At 39.3% G+C, this 20,114-nt stretch overlaps 1 protein-coding gene across 1 annotated transcript; it reads right to left on the bottom strand.

The window, feature by feature from the left end:
* Positions 1–687: 687 nt before the first annotated feature.
* On the bottom strand, positions 688–19,768 carry LOC135615187 (uncharacterized). The gene is made up of 12 exons (XM_065113353.1): positions 19,521–19,768; positions 19,252–19,399; positions 10,189–10,284; positions 9,259–9,335; positions 7,335–7,414; positions 3,928–3,988; positions 3,199–3,266; positions 2,989–3,070; positions 1,918–2,001; positions 1,729–1,806; positions 1,175–1,294; positions 688–1,094 (listed from the first exon to the last, which is right to left on the bottom strand). Exons 1-12 carry the CDS (start codon positions 19,686–19,688, stop codon positions 918–920), a joined length of 1,239 nt encoding a protein of 412 aa, XP_064969425.1. The 5' UTR covers positions 19,689–19,768; the 3' UTR covers positions 688–917.
* Positions 19,769–20,114: the final 346 nt, after the last annotated feature.

A 20,114-nucleotide genomic window follows, 5' to 3' on the forward strand; every position in this document is an offset into this window, starting at 1 on the left:
GTTTAGGCTTGATTCGAAATCCACTTCGCATTAAGATACTTGTTTGGTTTGCAATAACAGCTTGTAGAATAGCAAGAGCGCTCGAATGAATCAACGTTGCCAAAGCTTCAAAGAGAAGGGACATTAGAAGAAAAGATGTTCGATAGATTCAAGACTCGAGATAGCTCAACCAAGCAGACGATGAATCCAACTACTTTCTAGACAGGTTGTTCTCACTACCTGTCAAGATACACCTCCAATCGCAATTGGGTGTTCTAACCACTTGTTTCCCTCCTCCTCCTTGTGATCGACAGGTTGAAGCCGGAAATTATTTGCATATTTGACTTGTGTAGTCTCTCAGCTATATACGAGTGCAGCTCTTGTTGATTCCCGTGTTGCGGTTGATGATTGTTCCCGGAAATTTATTACAGGATCACCGGGCGCTTATCTTTGAAGCATTCCTGTTTATGTTGGTGATTGTTCTCGTGTCTAAAATCCACCTGGAAATCCCATTAGATGTAGAGAAGTAAATTAAATTTAACATTGCTTAAAAACTCAGTTTTGTTCTTAATCTTGACCAGCCTATGTTTCATGGTTTTGGACATATCTTCTTATAGTGAAAAGAAAAAGCGACTCCCTTGATGATTTTGAACAACATTGTGGCAGTAGTAGTCCCCAAGCAAAGCTTAGAATAAGCTCAATCCAACAGGCAGTAATAAAGTCATCTTGTCAATCCTTAATCTTCAAACATGAATTTGAGCAGTCCTTCCAAGATCAACAACAGAACAAAGGCAAGGAATCTGAAAAGAAAGTTCTCTGTTTGGCCAGATCCTTCATTTTCCTCTCGAGGAAAAGATTTCAGTGATGTGGTGCACTCAGTTCCTCTATACATTTTGGTCCCTCTCCCCAGTTAGGATCATGAAGCAAAATGGTTCCATTTAGAGAACTCCAAAGAAGGGATTTGCTATAGCAGAATTCAGCTCCGATCCTGCAGAATTCAGCACCGCCATGTCCACTTTGTCTCTAGGTAGAAACAAAAATTCGCCATCTTCAAGTTTTTCGAATCCACATAGCTCGAGGAATTCTACCCCTCCATGCAAACCTCCCACTCTATCCTGTTTCATAGATGGGAAGGCAATAATGATTCATTTTATCCAAGAAACGAAGAAACGTGTCATTTAATTTTATCCATCACCTGAAATGTTGGATTATTTAGCCGGATCTTTCTGAATTTCTCCTCATTTGGATTTTTTGCCACATTGCCGACGTATGTGAGCAGTGTTTGAAAAGCTCTTTTGACTTTAGCATCCTCCTCCTACCAAACGTGAAACCAAAAGATGAGGTACATATAACATGACAAATTTAACAGATGCTGCAAAACTGTCATGGAACTAGAAATGGCTATGATAAGCACGGTGGTCTAGAATCTAGATGTGATGAGCTAATCATGATGAACTTGCATTATTGTATTCACTTATCAGTGGACCCTTCTGGGTGATGACAATCATGAAATATGTAGCAGAAGAATCTGATGCAGTAAGATTGAAATAAGCAGCATATTCCATAATGCAAGAAAGCATGATAAAGGACTAAATTTAATTTGCTAACAAACCGAAGATACTTTGGAAGGAAGCTAAATCATACAGCGGTACAGATTTCCGCAATTTCTTATGTGAGCGCTAAACTTTCAGCCGACCATCAAAATGTTGTGCACAAAGCTCATAAATGCTAACTAATTCGAGACAATACCTTGTGATGTTGTTTGAGGGAACGCAAACAATCTCTCATGCGCTCAGCCTTTGTAGCAGGCTTGACAGGTAAAAAGCTCTGCATCATACAGTAAGCACTCTGATAAATAAAATTTTTACACCAATAATTATCATAAATATTTTACTTGGTTAAGACACTATAGACAAATTTATTTGAAATAATCAATGCCTTCTTTTGCTCCTCTGGAGCTGCGCTCGGTTTTGAAGACACAGGGTCTTCAGGTGGCAATCCAAGCTTCCGCCTTCTCTCTGCCTGCAATGAAATTTCTTATCACACTTGTACCGCAATTTCAAAATTCAATGCTAATGGAAAAGCAAACATACATATCAACAACGATCCCACTACACTAAATCGACGGATGTGCTTAGCAAGTGCTGGCACATTCAGTATCAAGTAGTCAAATCCAACTCTTACAGCTACCTATTTCATTGCAATTTTTATCATGACATATCTGCACTGATCTGTATGCAACCTAGCCTCTATCATGAATAAAATAAAATAAAATAATTCTTTGCGAGGCACACCATAGGTAACTTTGGTCCATGACCCATTTTTATCAAACACATTAGTATAATAAATGTATAGGAAACCTTGCATTTTGATAATGAAAAGTACATTGGTTAGAAAAAATCATCTACAGTGAGGTGCATGCACATTACTACATAAGAGAGTGATCACTCAATGCAATTAATAGATTTAACAAAGTACTTCTCATCACCATTAACACACCGAGCTCTTCAAAATCCAAAGTTATGAAATCAGATCTTTCTTACTTGCACCAATCATATGACATATGATAAAGTACCTTAACTAGTAATTTTTTCTGTCAATTGGTTTGTCAGAGATCAACATGATGACATTAAATTCTTGCGTAACATAAAAAAAGTTACTGAAAGGTGATGGATGCAAAAAGAGTGAAACTTTGCACCAAGAAGACACAAGGATATTTAACAGATAGAAAGAAACAAAAATGGACACTGATAATTGAACATATAATATTATAACCAAAAAACCAAATAGTAAACCTTTTACTATTGTGTCACTTTGGTTTGAAGATAACAATCATCGGCATAGGAAAATTTTCAAATTATCTGTTAAAGGTACAAACCGCAAGACAAATAATTCATAATGGCAATGAATAGAACTACTAAAATTTTAAGAATATAAAAACTTTTAGAGTCTATGTTCTACAAAAACTAATACTATGACCAAGGAAGAGCATGGCAAGACTTCAAGGACCTTATCTTCCTCTAGTTTCTGACGGATCTTTTCTCTTGCTCTTTGTTCTTCCTCTTTCTCTGCTTTCCGTAATGCCAAAATTCTGCAAAAAAGAAGATTGCAGTTCTTAACCAAAAAGAACTAGAGAAAGACTGATACTGCAAATGCTACCACTATTAAAACAAATTAATTAACACTAATACATGTAACAGAAGTTAGACTGAGATGAACCTTTTTCTTTCATTTTCCTCCTCAATACGTTTGGCTTCCAGGAGCTCTTTACCAATACGTATTCTCTCCTACAGAGAAGAAGCAAACAGATTAATTATTAAACTGCAGTCACTTTTCTAGATCAGTTCAGTGCAGCAGTTGATTCAAGACACAGAACATACTAATTTAACACAGTATTTTAAAACTGTAATGAAACATTCAAGCCAAATACACTAATCTCACTTATTTCCAAATTCAGACTGCTGGAATATTATAACCTCCTCCATTAGGATCCCTAAGGTCATTGCCACATGATTCCAACACTATGAAAATCCCACAACTTTCTTTGGGATTTCAATTTTAGACTGACCCAACGGTTTCCTCTCATGTTGTACAGACCCAAATGATGGTAGTAAGTTGAAGATCATATTCCCAACATGGACGATATAAGCTTGGGATAGACAAAAGCCTAGCTGACTCAAGATAAGTTATTTCTCAATTAGATAGCAATGCATTAAAATTACATAAACTCAAGATAAAGCACTTGGACTTCTATTCAGAAAAACTTAAGGTGGAACCAAAGAATAGGCCAATAGGGTACACCTGAAAGCTTGAACAAGATTATTAACCAAGCAATCAATTCTTTAGGTACAATTACTTGGTTTACTCAAGAACCTTTAGAACATTTACAATATGATGTTTTTATGGACTCAAAGAAAAAATGTCTAGAGACAATTGGATGGTTGATACCTTTTCCCTTTCTCTTTCCGTTTTTCTTTCTTCTTCTTCTTTCTTCTTACGAGCACGTTCTCTGTAAGCACAAAAAGGTAATAAAAAATATATAATCACAACTATAAGTGATCATGAGAGCTTGTCCTAACTTGTAATTGTAAACATGGAAGTCAAGAGCAAGGGAAGATGATGTTTGCATATTAAGAAAAGCAACTACATGAACCAGATAACTGCAATAGAAAAGTTTCCTGCAAAAGAATATGATGACACTGATGACCTGAGACAGTATCAGTGAATCTTAATACGAAACTTAAGACCTTTATGCAAGCATGAACAACCAGCTAACCCTGAATGCTGAGGCCTGATAAAGAAAAAGGAAGATTCAAAACTTCAGGTCCATGAATTATGTTCTCTATCCTTTTAGCCCAGGTCTTAACCTCTAGGGCATAGTTGACCATCTTATCATTTTGAAGTATTAGATATAAGAATATCTTTATTTCAGCAAAGAGTTCATGTCTATGTTAAGCAGGTTTCAAAGTTACTGTTGTACATGAAAAACAAAATGATATCTAATTCAAGGTAAGCAGGGTAACAACCACAATATGATAAAAGAAGAAAGCTTGTTTATCCTCTTAGGAACAGATTGAGTCACATGTGATGCATAACACTACTATAAGAATCCAATGGGGAGATCACGCAAGCTTAAATGTTATTGTGAAAAATGTTTGAAAATGTGATAAATAATGAACATATGAAACTTTTTATAATTGGATAAAGTTTTAAATGGAAGTACTGAACAAAGCAAACACTAAAAAGTTTGAGTGTTTATGTTTAAAGATCACTGATATAGGCTTGGTCAGAACAAAAAAAATTGACCCGTGGCAGGTGTAGACCAAAATGGGATAAAAAACCTGCAAGCCTGTATAACAGATATAATCCAATTTTGTCATGTAAAATCAACTGCCTAATAAAGCGAAAAGAGCATAACAAGGCCATGTGTGAACATATTTATCAACAGAAGTCCTATTCACCTTGCAAGATTGTGATCATCTAAAGTCATGTGCTGGTATAGAAAAGTTTGTCAATAAAAGAAAACATACCAAGTGCAAATCAATTTATTCAAGATCCATCAGTCATAGCTACAGTAAAAAGTGGAGAATAATAAAGCCATAATAACTTATTCTATATCTAATTTGACCGCTCCACTAAATCATCCAAAACAGCAGCTCAAATATATTAATCAAGACCGTTAACCTTGTAAGATCATGATCATCTATATCATGTGCCAGAATAACCAAACTTGCAAACTAAGAAACCATGTCAAGTGCGAATCAACCTTTTCAAAATTCATTCAGTCAAAACACAATAAAAAGAGATAACAATTTCACCAAGGTATTAAATGCAGCAATGCATTGAGCATACTGCATGATACATGTTGTTATTATGGGGAACTGCACGCTGTTATTATCGGGAACTGTATCAATATAAACATATCAAACTATTTTCAATATTTTCTTCTGCGTGCACGGACCAGTATTAGCATCATATCAACTATCAACTAACCTATTGTTCATTAAACAGTGTCTTATGATATCTCGTGAGACATGTGGCCTCCAAGCAAATATAAACTTTCTACACAGATGCTCATTTCATGTGTTTATTTAGCATGGATATGGAAGAAATTTAATTGATATACATTTTCCTAAAGGAGACTGTACCAATTACAAATGTGGTTTTGTCTCAGAGAATGGTGCAATTAAACAGCTACTATGGAAGACAGGGGAGATGAGAGCAACGTGGCTGATAGAAAATTCGGGGATGGGGATGATGATAGTATGGATAGGGAGAAGATCATAGATAGCAAAGAGCAAGAAGTTATGATGGAATAAGGAGGGCCTTGTTAACACTTAAACATATTCCAATGACAAGGACATGCCCATCAGGGAGGTTGAGCAAGTTTACTGATAAAGTAGCATTTGCGAGGAATAAGAATCATAAAGCCCTTCAAAATGATTTTGAATATAGGATCATAAAAATCATCATGTTTGTTCTATCGCAGCCTATGCTAAAGACTGCTGCAAATGTAGGCTTCAGGGACCAGGTCATCTTCAAAGTGATAATTAATTCCCACTGTCTTCAATGTACTTATATATCATGCTCCTCTATGAACGATTGATCCAAATCCAAATATATTATTTGGTGTCATTCAGATTAAAACATTGCAAGGTGAGCATTCTTGTTCTTATTTAAACGGCAATGACGAATGCAGTGTAACCCAAGTCCAGGTATATTAGAGTGCTTAACAGACAAAGAAGGAAAGATTGATCTTCATGGGTTGAAATTGAGGAAGAGACTAAAGGACGACTTCCAGGGGAATGTAGACAAACTAACTACTAAACTCTTGGTTCCCATAAGATATATAATCCTTTTGTATCTTTTAGTTAGAGCTACCTCATTAAACTATCCCAACAGTAGGTACAGAAAATAAAATTGAGGCAGCCTCAGCTCCCCATTGATTCAAAACCTGTAGTCTTTGGCTGTAGGTAGCCAGGCTATGATCTAACTCCTTTTGTACTATAGATGCATATTCAAACCAAGTTTCAAAATCTCAGGTACCATACTCATATGGGCCATTGGTCAAAACCATATAGGTTTTGTTCATATCAACACATGGTTCTCTAACACCATGCAACCGATAAGGGAAAAGGGTACCTGAGACTCATACCAATCACTGGTTGGACCAATATATGTTTTTTCATACCAACAAATGGTATGTTGATACATGCCACAATACCGAGAAGGGGAAAGGAGGAGAAGGAAAAGGAGAAGAAGAGGATGACATAGACTTAAAGGAGGAAGAGGAAGAGAACGTGGGCCGGCTGACATGGCCAGGCAATGGGCAAGTGGGCCAGTAGCAATGGGCAGTGGTCACCATTGTGAGACAGAGAGGGAGCAAAAGAGATAGGCAGGAGAGAGAGAGAGAGAGAGAGAGAGAGAGAGAAGGATGGGCAGTGATGCTATTTAACACTAAAAAACAAAAGAATGAATAGAAGGTATTGGTCCATATGTCGGTTCGCCACTGGACCAATAAATATTAAATACAACCCAATACGCCAGTCCAGGCAGTATTTAAGACCATGATTCAGACCATTTTGAAGCTCTCCCAATGATTACAACTTGGTAAATATGTTCACAAAGTAGGCATGACATGTTAAATAAAAGTAATGGTGGTATGGTCCAACCAGATCTGGAAACAAAGGCAATAAGGCTTAAATCACTAAAAAATAGACCGTCAACATAATCCAGAATGGACCATACCAAGTTTTATGCATCTTAAAGACCTTTTGTTTCACTTCACAGTGACAGATAATTTCGATGCAGAAGATTTCTGGATAAAGCATATGAAACAAAATATGTATACAAACCGAAGCTCCTCCGCTTTCATCTTTATTTCCTCAGGAGTCAAAGAAGGTTTGTTGGCTTCAGTCATTTTGTCTTTGGGAATCTGAGATTACATCAACAAATAAGCACAGACATTTTGGAAGACATGCTTGTTACTCTATATTTTTCAAATTAAAGATATACAAAGTCACAATGATCTAGGAGTGGTCCCTGTTCTCAGCTATGTTAAATAAAAACTAAAACTGCTAAATGGCTGTTAAATTGCAATAATTTCTCATTTCAGTATATCCATAGGCAAAACAATCCTATTCAAAGAGCAAAGTTCATATCCAAACAAAAAGAACAAATGCAGTGCATGAGATTGCACTAATCACATAATTTTTTTTTGAGGCAAAACAAAATAAATTATATTGTTAGTGCAAGGCACGAGATATATGTACATTGTGTATTTTGCCCATCAAATTGACTCCTAGATTAGCCACCATAACAACACTAAAACTATCCACCTTAGACCTCAGATAATGGCCTTCTAATTCCAGTTTTTCACAGCCATAAAGCCCAACTGTCAGTCCTGAAACTAAATGTGTTCACAGTTTTCACCAGGATCAAGTTGGTTACATAGAAAAATGCAAAAAGGATCTGCCTCTGGAAACCTTTTCCACGAAACACAAAAACCAGTTGTTTAGAAACTTTAGATAAAGGTTTTGATCTCGGCCCAAATCCAATACCAATCTTGGGTGGGAATTGTGTGTGTGAGAGAGAGAGGAGGATGAGGAGGCCACACACACTGAACGAGGCAGCTGTGATAACGAAGGACAAGTAGGCAGCAGTGACCTGTACCGATGGAGAAAAGGGGATGACAAAGTGATGGCGAGGCAACAACAACATGTATTGAAGGACAAGTGGGCAGTGGTGATGTAAGGAGAAGATCGCCACACATATCGAAGGAGGAAACAGCAATGATGCAAGGAGATGGCGACGATGTGAGGACAAGACAGCAAGACCGGTCAGGCATAGGCAGAGTAGGAGGCAGAGAGAAAAGAGGAAAATAGAAGGAATCAGGGTTTTGACAAACAAAACGAAGATGCCAGTACCAATACCAGGCAGTAGGATTACTGTCCACTACAACTTGGTAGTCGTACCAATCAGTTTATCTCCCAGTAAATTTCCTACAGTAAGCTTACTCCTTGATAAACAATGTCCCGAATTGTGAATTCAATAGAGAGTAAAATTTGCTTCTTTTAGAAATATATGTTCAAAAGCTATAGAAAGGAGGATATGAAGAAATCTATTCATTTTCTAAAGGAAGAAAAATTCAAAATTAAAAATTAACTTTTTGCAAGGATTCTAAAAACAATTTTCAGATTTATTTTGCTTCCCTTTTAAACAATCATTAAAAAGAGTTTCTCAAGGAAAAATATTTTTCTCATGCAACCAAAGATGCCTCATGTACTCAACATGGCTTTGCCTAAACCAAAACATGTTTTCTGGCCTACCCAGAAAATTGATTCAACTTAGTGTCACATATAAAATCACATGCACAAATATTAAAAAGAGTTTCTCAAGGAAAAATATTTTTCTCATGCAACCAAAGATGCCTTATGTACTCAACATGGCTTTGCCTAAACCAAAACATGTTTTCTGGCCTACCCAGAAAATTGATTCAAATTAGTGTCACATATAAAATCACATGCACAAATATATCTGAAAGCTTACATTTCATAAATGTCAAAGCTAAATTGTTGCATGATTAACATATACTGTTTTGGAGGGAATTACTCTTTCTCATCACTATTTTAGTAAAAACAGAGAATCAAGATGAGATAATGTTTTTAAATTTTGCTCTTTAAAGCATGAAGTAATTCAGAAAATAATGTAATTGCACCAAGAAAGCAAATCCAAGTTAATATCCACAATGCCCATGATCATGAGGAAATGTTATCATACCAAAGGCATCTGATCAATATCAGGATCATCTTCATGTTCTGCAACCCAGTTTATTGCAGCCTCAATACTGCTATTACCTAAAACAGAATAAAGCCTGATGTTTAAAATCTCAACAAAATAATAATACTAATGGAGACATTCCCAATTATTTGAAGTCATTGATCCTTACGCTTAGGTGTTAGGTTAAACAAGAACAATACTCATATTGTTCTAACAAATGATGCACGTGGGCCACCAGGAACCTAAAGACCATATTCCACTGTTTTTTGTGGACAATGCTATTTGTACATGCAGGCAGAGTTCACAGTGTAGTGGTCTCGTTAACATCATTTTAAGATCATGAAGACATAACAAATTACTCTTCTGCACTATAAAATATTTGGTAACAAAAAAATTGAGTAGATACCATCAGCGAATTCGTATGCATAGACTGATGTTATTTGACTTGCTTGCAAGATACTACAGGCAAGTGAACAAGTGCAAGAAGATTAGCACAATGGATAAGGCTGTGGCTCTTTTTGATATACTATGAGATCAAATAAGAAGACGTGGTAACAGAACAGTTTTGACACAAAAGAGAATATACCAGTGTTCAATATTTTGATAACCATGATACATTCCGAGTCTTGTTAGTGATCAATTAAATGGATAAACACGATGATAAAACAAGAATCCAAAAGCACAGTTTATTAGTTACAGACTATGAAAAAACTCAAGTTCTGATCAATTATCAAGCAAAAAGTAAAATATCATGAATTCTATGTTTTCAAAATTCAAGAAACCAGGTATACATCATGATTGCAGTATGATGAAGCAAGCAAGAAGCAGACCCCTTTTAGTACCACAGAAAAATTGAAAAATAACCAATATTCTCAAAAACAACAAAATTCCAAAGATGTAACCATTAACTAGTTTTGCACAAAATTGTACCAGAATAGTGAAGTGCTCTAGTTGCACGGGCTGTAGGAAATCCCATTGATTCAAGTTGTCCAAGCAGATCGCTGTCAACTTCTGGGACAACCATCTCTAAATGGTACATATATCAGAAAGAATTAAACAACCAGTTAGAAAGGTATAAATGTCGTAAAATTGCAGGAACATGTGTCAAATCTGTAGACAACAGAAAAGAAAATAGAAATAGGCATTAAGAACAACAAATAGTTTCTTAAGTATAACCAACAAGTAACTAGCATGGTTATGGTAGCATCAAGATAAGAGAATATGGGACATTAGAAATATGAAGCCACTTGCATGAGTCAAAAGATAAAGATAAAATAAACAATGTTATGCATTGATAGGTGCACTGTTCCACATCCAGGCACATGAACACAGCTGTACCAATTGATACCCCAGGCCCAGAGACAAGTTAGGAAAGCATACTGCTTTCTCAAAACAACTCTAAATACCCCTTACTGGCCAAAAGTTCACCTCCTATACCCAGATTGGAATTGAATTTTCCACTTTGTCTATTGTTCTGGAACATTTTTGGTTTTACCCCTAGATAGAAACATTAAGATGAGATACTAATATTGGTGACTACATAAAGAAAGGGTTGAGGAACACAGTATTGTGGAACACCTCCAAATTAGTTAGCTGTTGGAGAACATGTCATCTGCCTCATATCAGAAAAAGCAAGCCGATGGCAGCAGAGCAACAAAAGAAAAAAAAAATTAAGAAGGGAAGAAATGGAATAAGACAATCTACATTGTTTTGGCCAAAGACTCCTTGTTTCTGGTGGCCAAGGACTCCCCATTCTGATGCTTCCATTTGTTGTTGATAGCATTCTAATGGAAAAGATGAAACAAAATCCAAAAAAGAACCTTATCCCTTCTTCAAATAAACCAAATTGACCTGTCCCAACTCAACTAGGTTTAAGCAACTAGCTTGGGCTGGTCTGGACTTAAAGATGATCAGGATGGTGAAAAAAATCTGTCTTCAAGCATTAGAATGACATATCACTTGTACTGACTACTGAGTACTGAGTGCCACTACCTCTTCCGAAAAAAGATAGTACTAACCAAGGTTTGCAATACCGTACCATACCGGTGTTTCGACTTGGGCTCGGTACCGGTACGGTACGGTATACCAAGCGGTATACTCAGGTGTGCCGAGTACTGTAGTACTGGGCGGTACAGGTCGGTACTGCAGACCATGGTAATAACCAGCATAGGGCATCACTAACAATATGAACATCAATAGTTGAGGAAAGTATGAAATAGTGCCAATAGTAATGAGGGAAAAAAAATTGTTGGTCAAGCATTAACAATCAAAATCATAAGCTAAGGCAAAATTACACCTGCTCAAATGGTTGTACTCTCAGATTGCACAAGTGCAACTTGGAAAGGGCAACTCAAGCACAACTATAGTCCAACTTAAAATTTAGCCACCACTTGGAAAAGATGTTCCTTAAAACTACTAAGAAAAATCATTCTAAAATTGTGCCCTCACCTAAAAACAACAGTTCTACACTGAGAGACATTAAGAGGAATTAACAATAATGCTTCTAGCATGCTATATTTGGATCCATGCCAGTGCATGCCAATTGGCATGGGAATCCCTGGCTGCGATCACTATGATAATGAAGCAGAAAACTAGCTGTTCTTTACTAGAAGTCCTTAACAAGAAATTATAAAAGATAAATGAATAACATTTTCAATGAAAGAATTTACTAAAGATAGCAATCTCTAGTCTTTCATGAAAGGGTTCAAACAAACATGGCTCATGTTTCAAATAAGCATAGAAGACCAGGAATTTTATTTTCCAACAAAATATGCCATCTGAACAAATTTGGAAGAACAAAAATGTACTACTCTAACTAGCTTTCTCCATTTCTGGCGGTTTTTGACTGGTCTTCTAAGTTCTGAATTTTGTCCCACCATAACCACATATCCAGTTATGGAACTTTCCCTTTTTCCCAGATGGAGAAACCCACTTGTGTTTCTGACAAGGATAAACAAGAAACATTTGATTCAATCACAAGCAGCATCAGGTTCACTTGAAGTTATGGTCCAAGAGGTTATAGCCAAACTACTATTTTCCTGATTTTATGTGAGTTCTAGTTTTTCCTTTTCTTTTGTCCTAAGTTAGCAACCCTCATCATGGGCTACAATTCCAACAGTAGGTAGCCATAATTACTCTCCAGACATCGTGACAAATCTCTAAATAAATACCAAGTTGCCCCAGAAGTATAGGACAATTCAAAGGACAATAACTCTAAACCTAGATGTATTTTAACCAATCAGTGAACATTTCTCCATCTATACTATATAGGGGGTATTGTTTCATACAATCTAAACTATGAAATGATTCTATTGGCATTGAATCTTCTCCTTAATTGAAGTCTGTAACCTTCTTCTTCCCTTCATGTGCCACTTGTTATGCTCACTCGTCCCTCTACCTGTTGTCTAATTCCTATCGACTTTGCAGGTATTCCCAGCAATCAAGTCCAAGGGTGGTTGCAAATGGCAAGTGGAGACTGACATCTTTGGCAACTTATAAGGAATTCTTTTTAGGTGCCATGCAATTCATACAATTGTTTCTCTATCCTATTTATTGATCTTGGTTAGATCTTTTCACATTATTTTTGTTAAGCAGGAGCCATAGTCACTTGTTGCTATGCAAAAAACTTTACCATCTTACAAGGCAATGGTTCATCATAGGGTCACAAAAGAATAACAATAAAAAAATAATTAAAACAATTGCACCATAACTTCCAATATCTCAGATTATATTCTTTAGTAGCTGATGATTTGGTAAATCTGTTAGGATCCTTTCATTTTCCTTTTATTTTCTGTGCATTTATTAAGTCTGTTGAAGTCGGAACTCTATAAATAGGGATGTAACTACTTCTTTTCAGTTATCTATGAAAAATACTATTTAGTCTTTTGACAAACCCTAGGAGGCTGATCCCCTCGAAGCGATCATCCCTTTCTCTTCCTTCTTTTACGATAAGACTTTAGGGTCTTACCATTTGGTATCAGAGCAGCGATCCTTGGCGTTATCGCTGCAGTATTGTCGTAGCTATCATAAAAAAAAAAGGATAAGCCAACGGCCACCGAGAAGGGTCCCCTGCTTCCCTTCTCCCCCACCGCCGCCCTTGCTCCCCGGCAGGCCGCACCCTACCGCGACCCTCGTTGCCTCCTTCCCACATCCGCCATTGCTTTCCGGCCGATCAACCATCGCCGCCGCTACCCCCCCCCCCCCTGGCCAACGACCTCTCCTCCTCGCTTTCCCATCTCGCTCGAGCGAGAAGGATCGCCGGCGCCGTTTCCCAACCAGCATACCACCCCTTCGTCGCTGATACTGTCGGCGACGCTACCCTAACTGCCCTGCCACCATGCCCCCCCCCGAGTCGTAGTCGCAGCTGCCGGTTGCCTCCCTCCTCACGGCGACCGAAACAGGGCAACTCACCGCTGCTGCCCTTGTTTCCAGCCGCGCCTCCTCCAGCACTTCTCTTCCCCTCGAGCGTCGTCGCCTCCCAATCGACCCACCATCGCTGCCAGTGCGACGACTGCCGCTCGCCTCCCAACCACCGCTCCCCCTTGCTCTACATCCTTTATAACTGAAACAGAGCAATCACGAGCAACTCACCTCTGCTGCCCTTGTTTCCAACCACGCCACAATCGCAGGTCCCCTTGCTGCTGCGAACGCCAACTGCCACCACTGTCGCTGCTACTGCCCAGCCAGTGACGACGCCGCTCGCCGCCCAACCGTGATCCTCACAGCCTCCCCCTTGCTCTGGTGATAGAAACAGGGCAAATCACCGATTGCCCTTATTCCCGCAGTACCACCGTCGATTCCTATTCTCCACTACAACCTCAACCCCGGCCACTTCAACGTTGCCTCTCGCTTGCTCTGCCTCCGCTGCTGGTTGCCATCATCGCAGCCTCAACCTGAATATTCGGCGATCGCTCCCGTGAGTCACAACAGTTGCAGTCGTCGCCTTCCAGCCCCTGACGCTCTCATCTCACACAGCGACTAAAACACAGGGCAGCACCTCTTCCTCCTCGCAGCGACCGTAGCACTGTCCTTGGCGTCCGTTTCCTCGGCAGCTTCGCAGCCACAGTGCGGATACCCTTGACTAGACATCAGAAACAAGAACTGGGGATTACCAATTTGCAGTCGTACGCAATGAGTGCTGATAACTCAATGAAAGCACAAATGGAAGCGTTGGGAACCAGAATTGAGAATTGACTAATGGAAGCGTTGGAAACCATAATTGAGAATCGGCTATAAGAAACCCTTCATGATTTCAAAAAGAGCCTACTGGAGCACTTTAAAGGGTTTCAACAAGATGAGAGCTCAAGTTCTACGTTGAATAGATTGGGAGATACAAGAAAAGGGGCCCAGGATAGTGATGCACACTACCCATGCATTAGGGTAGAATTTCCACGATGGGAAGATAGGGATCCGACTAGTTGGATCTCTAGGGCGAAAATTTTTTTTCGTTTTCACAGAACCCCAGAAGAAGCCAAGGTAGAAGTGGCCTCAATCTAGCTCGATGGAGACGCAATCCAGTGGCACGATTGGTACGAAACTTGCCACGGAGTTCCTTCGTGGGAGCAGTTCAAAAGATGGCTTCTTGTTCACTTTGGCCTATTCGAATATGAGAATGTTGATGGTCAGCTTGCCAAAATTCGTCAGACTTCTACAGTGTTGGAATATCAGAGTAGGTTTGAAAGATTGTCAAACCAAGCTAGAAATTGATCAGAACGACAACTTCTGGGTACATTTATTGAAGGGCTTATTCCAGAGATCCGGTGTGAGGTTAAGACTCGTCAACCCCATACTATGATGGCTGCGATTTCATTTGCACGCCTGCAGGAGGAAAAAATCAGCGTGGAATATCGTCGAAACAGAGGTGTCAATAAACATGTGATTAGCAGGCAACCCACCTCATCTACTCCCAATCGAAATTATAACACTCGCAAACTAACCCGAGACAAACTCAAAGAACGGTTAGCGAAGGGTTTGTGCTGACATTGCGATGAAAAGTGGAGTAAGAAGCACCGATGCAAACAAGGAAGACGTTTGATAATTGAACCGATCGAGGAGGAACCGAAAGCAGAAGTGTCAGATTCCGATCATGAAAATGTTGAAGCCATTATACATACAGTGCATGCATTGGTTGGCTACTCTAATCCACAAACTATGAAAATTGGGAGAACTCTAAAACACCAGCCTGTCACTGTTTTGATTGATACGGGTAGCACTAATAATTTTATGGATAGGAAGGTTACAGCTCAATTAGCTTACCACATTGAATGTTGTGACAAATTTGAAATCAAGATCGCCGATGGATGAATTTTAACCTGTGACAGTAAGTGCTCAAAGATAAAACTGACTTTGCAAGGCCAAGAGTTACTTGTCGATTTTGTTTTATTACCCTTGGAAGACTATGAAGTGGTGCTCGGAATTGAATGGTTATCAACCCTAGTTGACGTCTCCTGGATTTTTTCTAAACTAATTATGAAGTTCTTTATTAATGGAAAGCAGGTGACTCTCAAAGGAAGACACGGAGGTAAGGTTACAACTATCACTAGCCATCGGATGGAGCGAGTCCTCCTGAAGACACACCGGATTCTTAGTGCAATTGCAGAACATTGAAATGGAAACGACAATGAACATCCCGATTGGAAATATTAAATCATTGCTAACAGAGTTTGCAGATATATTTGCAGAGCCACACGGACTTCCACCTCTTAGATGTCATGATCATCGGATCCCACTATTACCCGGGAAGGCACCAACCAACGTCCGACCCTATAGATATCCACATTTCCAAAAGGCAGAGATAGAGAGGATTGTCACAGAGATGCTCAAAACAGGAGTTATACGAGCTAGTGTTAGCCCATATTCCTCCCCAGTCTTACTGGTCAGAAAGAAGGATGGCTCATGGCAGATGTGTGTCGACTATCGAGCACTCAACAACATTATAGTGAAAGATAAATATCCTATTCCAATAGTGGATGAACTATTGGATGAATTGGGACGAGCTCAGGTCTTCATTAAATTGGACCTACGATCGGGCTATCATCAAATCAGAGTACATGAAAGTGATGTTCAGAAAACTGCCTTCGGGACACATAACGACCATTATGAGTTTCTAGTAATGCCTTTTGGGTTAACCAATGCGCCCTCTACCTTCCAGAGTTTAATGAATGATATATTTCGGGCTCATCTCCGCAAGTTTGTTCTGGTTTTCTTTGATGATATTTTAATATATAGTCCTTCCCTAGAAAGTCATTTATTACACTTACGAATTGTCTTTAATATTCTTCGTGAGCATGATCTTTTTGTCAAGAAGTCCAAGTGCAGTTTTGGGCAACCTGAGGTTGAGTACCTCGGCCATATCATATCTCAAAAGGGTGTTGCAATTGATCCTTCAAAAATCCAAGTGATGATAGACTGGCCAATTCCAAAGTCAATCAAAGCCTTAGGGGGGTTCTTGGGACTAACGAGCTATTATCGAAAGTTTGTGAAGAATTATGATAAAATCAGTGCCCCCTTGACGTCACTTCTGAAGAAAGATGCATTCAGATGGTCAAAAGAGGCAACTCAGGCATTTCATTTTTTGAAAATTGCAATGACTACTACACCAGTGCTTGCTCTACCCGATTTTAATAAGTTGTTTGTGATTGAATCTGATGCTTCTGGAGCTGGAATAGGGGCTGTATTAATGCAGGAAGGTCAGCCTATCGCTTATGCTAGTAAGGCTCTTTCCCCTTCCTATTTGAGGTTAGCCATTTATGACAAAGAGATGCTAGCCATAATACATGCAATCACAAAATGGAGACCCTACCTAATTGGTCGGCGGTTTCAAATGCGCACTGATCACAAAAGCCTCAAATATTTTCTAGAGCAAAAGATTTATTCTTTAGAGCAGCAGAAATGGGTCACAAAGCTATTGGGATTCGATTATGAGATCGTTTATAAAAAGAGGAGCGAGAATTTAGTAGCAGATGCCCTCTCACGCCTTCCAGAACAAGCTGAACTAGTAGCTGTTTTTATTCCTATTTGTGAAACTTTGGAAGTTATCAGAAGGGAATGGTCAGATAATCCTGAGATCCAAAATATCACAAAAAAATTAGAAGAAGCCCCAGGTTCTATCCCAAATTATAGTTGAGATTTGGTGGACTTGCGCTATAAAGGCCGAATAGTGGTTGCCCCACATTCTTCTTGCCAGGCGATAATTCTGAAGGAGTTTCATTCATCACCTATTGCTAGTCACTCGAGATTTCTCCGCACTTATAAGCGAGTTCGACAACTTTTTTACTGGAAAGGTATGAAAAATTTCATTAAGAAATTTGTGGCAGAATGTGATGTTTGCCAACGTCACAAAAGTGAGACAGTAGCCACCCCAGGCTTACTACAGCCACTCCCTATTCCTGATGCTACTTGGACCGACATATCTATGGATTTCATTGACGGACTCCCACCATCTCAAGGAAAAAGTACTATACTTGTAGTCGTGGATAGGCTTACAAAGTATGCTTATTTCTATGCTTTACGACATCCTTATACTGCTGCAAGTGTTGCTCGTATTTTTGTGGAAAACATAACTAAACTGCATGGGAGTCCCCGTTCCATTGTTAGTGACATAGATAAGGTTTTTACTAGCTCCTTCTGGATAGAACTTTTCCGTTTACAGGGTACTCAACTGAATATGAGCACTGCTTATCATCCACAAACAGATGGGCAAACTGAAGTGGTAAACAAGTGGCTAAAAAATTACCTCCGATGCTTTACTAGCGACAAGCCGAAGGAATGTGGCTTCCCTGAGCGGAGTGGTGGTATAATACCTCTTACCATTCTTCTATTAAAATGACTCAATTTGAAGCAGTTGATGGTCAACCCCCGCCCACAATTACAAAATATATACCCGGTTCTTCTAAAGTTGATCAAGTGGACAAGGAATTGATGGATAGAAACAAGATTATTCAGCTTTTAAATGATAACCTCATAATCGCACAAGCACGAATGAAACAACAAGCTGATAAACACCGAAGTCAACGAGAATTTACTATGGGTGATTGGGTTTTCCTTCGTCTTCAAACCTACAAGTAAACTTCCATAAAGGTCCGATCTTCCATAAAGTTGTCTCCTCGGTTTTTTGGGCCTTATAAGGTATTAGACTGCATTGGACCAGTTGCCTACCGCTTGGATTTGCCTGCTAGCTCTAAAATACATCCAATCTTTCATGTTTCATGCCTTAAGAGGAAGATGGGTGAAGAAGCAATAGTGCAGCGCCATTTGCTGGACACTTCTACTACTAGAGAAGTTCAAGCGCAACCACAAGCCATACTTGATCGACGAGTTGTAATGTATCGCAGACATCCTGTAACTAAAGTGCCGGTGTGATGGACCAACTTATCAAAGGAAGATGCCACTTGGGAGTCCTACAGCACACTAAAGGAGAAGTTTCCAGAATTTGATACTGCTCAGCCTTGAGGACAAGGCGGAATTGAAGAGGGCGGAATTATTAGGATCCTTTTATTTTCTGCATATTTATTAAGTCTGTTGAAGTCGGAACTCTATAAATAGGGATGTAACTGCTTCTTTTCGATTATCTATGAAAAATACTATTCAGTTTTTTGACAAACCCTAGGAGGTCGATCCTCTCAAAGTGATCAAGGAAGACGATCCTCTCGAAGCGATCATCCCTTTCTCTTCCTTCTTTTACAATAAGACTTTAGGGTCTTACCAAAATCATAAACAGGTCCAGGGTGATTAGCTTTACATAACTATTACTTTGTGCCAGCTAAAAAGCCGCACAAGCCCATCTCGGTAATATGGAACAAAAAAATATCTAAATGTGAATACACAGAACCACAACAGACAACAAGACATCCCCTGATCATAACCCGGAGTCAAGTATGACTTATAATCAGATTTCATAAAGAAGGCAAGGAACTTATTCTGAAGTTAAAATTCAACGAAGTTCCAACAAAATCCATCGAACTGAAACTCAGGGGAAAAAAAATCGATAATCACCTTCAGGCTGGCTGCTCTCATCACCGGCGCTCTCCCCCGATGCCGCAGCAGCCTTCGGGGCGGCCTCCAACTCGATGGGCTTCGCAGCCTCCAAAGTCCTGTCATCGAAATCTGCATGTCCGGTGCGCTTGGTGTGCAAATCGGTCTCCTTCGAACCCCAAACGACACCAAGTTAACAGCTTTCTCCACAGCGCGAAAACAGGTGAAATAAAAGCTAATTCAATCAAGCAAGAAGGAAGAAGAATCGAAGATTTGGAGGGAATCCGTACAGTTCTCGACCGGCAGGGCTTGCCGCAGGTGGCGCAAACTAGATTGAGGACCGCTTCGGTGGATTCGGAGAAGTTGGAGTGTTTGGTGAGCTCCGCGTGCTCCTGCGCCTCCTCCACGCTCTTGAGGAGGGCTCCGCAGTCCCCGCAGCGAAGAGAAAGCCCCGCCATCGAAGGAAGGATGGATCGAGATGGGGATCGCTCGAAGAGAAGCGAGGAAGAACGGAGAGATCTACGCTCGGTTATGGAACAAGCTTACTATTTGGTGGCCCGATATATAGTTCGTGTCGGGTTGTTTTACTCGATCTATTTGGAAGTTATAATAAATAAAACACTGAATGTCCACATGACAAAATGTGACCCGTTATATTAAAGATTATGATAATATAGTAGCATGCCGAATTTTTTTTTATCTTCGAATTATCCGACCTACTTAAAACGGATTTCGATCTCTTAATTGAGATCCATGCAAGTTCAAAAGCATTCAAGTTTGTGTTTTTTGGGAACCAAATATTCTATAAAGATAGTCATCGTTGTTATAAGCTGAAGATAATAATCGACCAATCTACAACCGGATGCAATATCATGAGAAGACAA

The sequence above is a fragment of the Musa acuminata genome, chromosome BXJ2-6 (genome assembly GCF_036884655.1).
Source record: "Musa acuminata AAA Group cultivar baxijiao chromosome BXJ2-6, Cavendish_Baxijiao_AAA, whole genome shotgun sequence".
NCBI lineage: Eukaryota > Viridiplantae > Streptophyta > Magnoliopsida > Zingiberales > Musaceae > Musa > Musa acuminata.

Excerpts from the sequence above, each read along its gene's own strand:
- LOC135615187 (XM_065113353.1), bottom strand. The coding sequence starts at position 19,688 with ATGGCGGGGCTTTCTCTTCGCTGCGGGGACTGCGGAGCCCTCCTCAAG. Across the intron at positions 3,989-7,334 it reads ATGAAAGCGGAGGAGCTTCG|AGAACGTGCTCGTAAGAAGA; the intron begins GTTTGTATACAT and ends TTGTGCTTACAG. Across the intron at positions 1,807-1,917 it reads CTCCAGAGGAGCAAAAGAAG|AGCTTTTTACCTGTCAAGCC; the intron begins GCATTGATTATT and ends TGTATGATGCAG.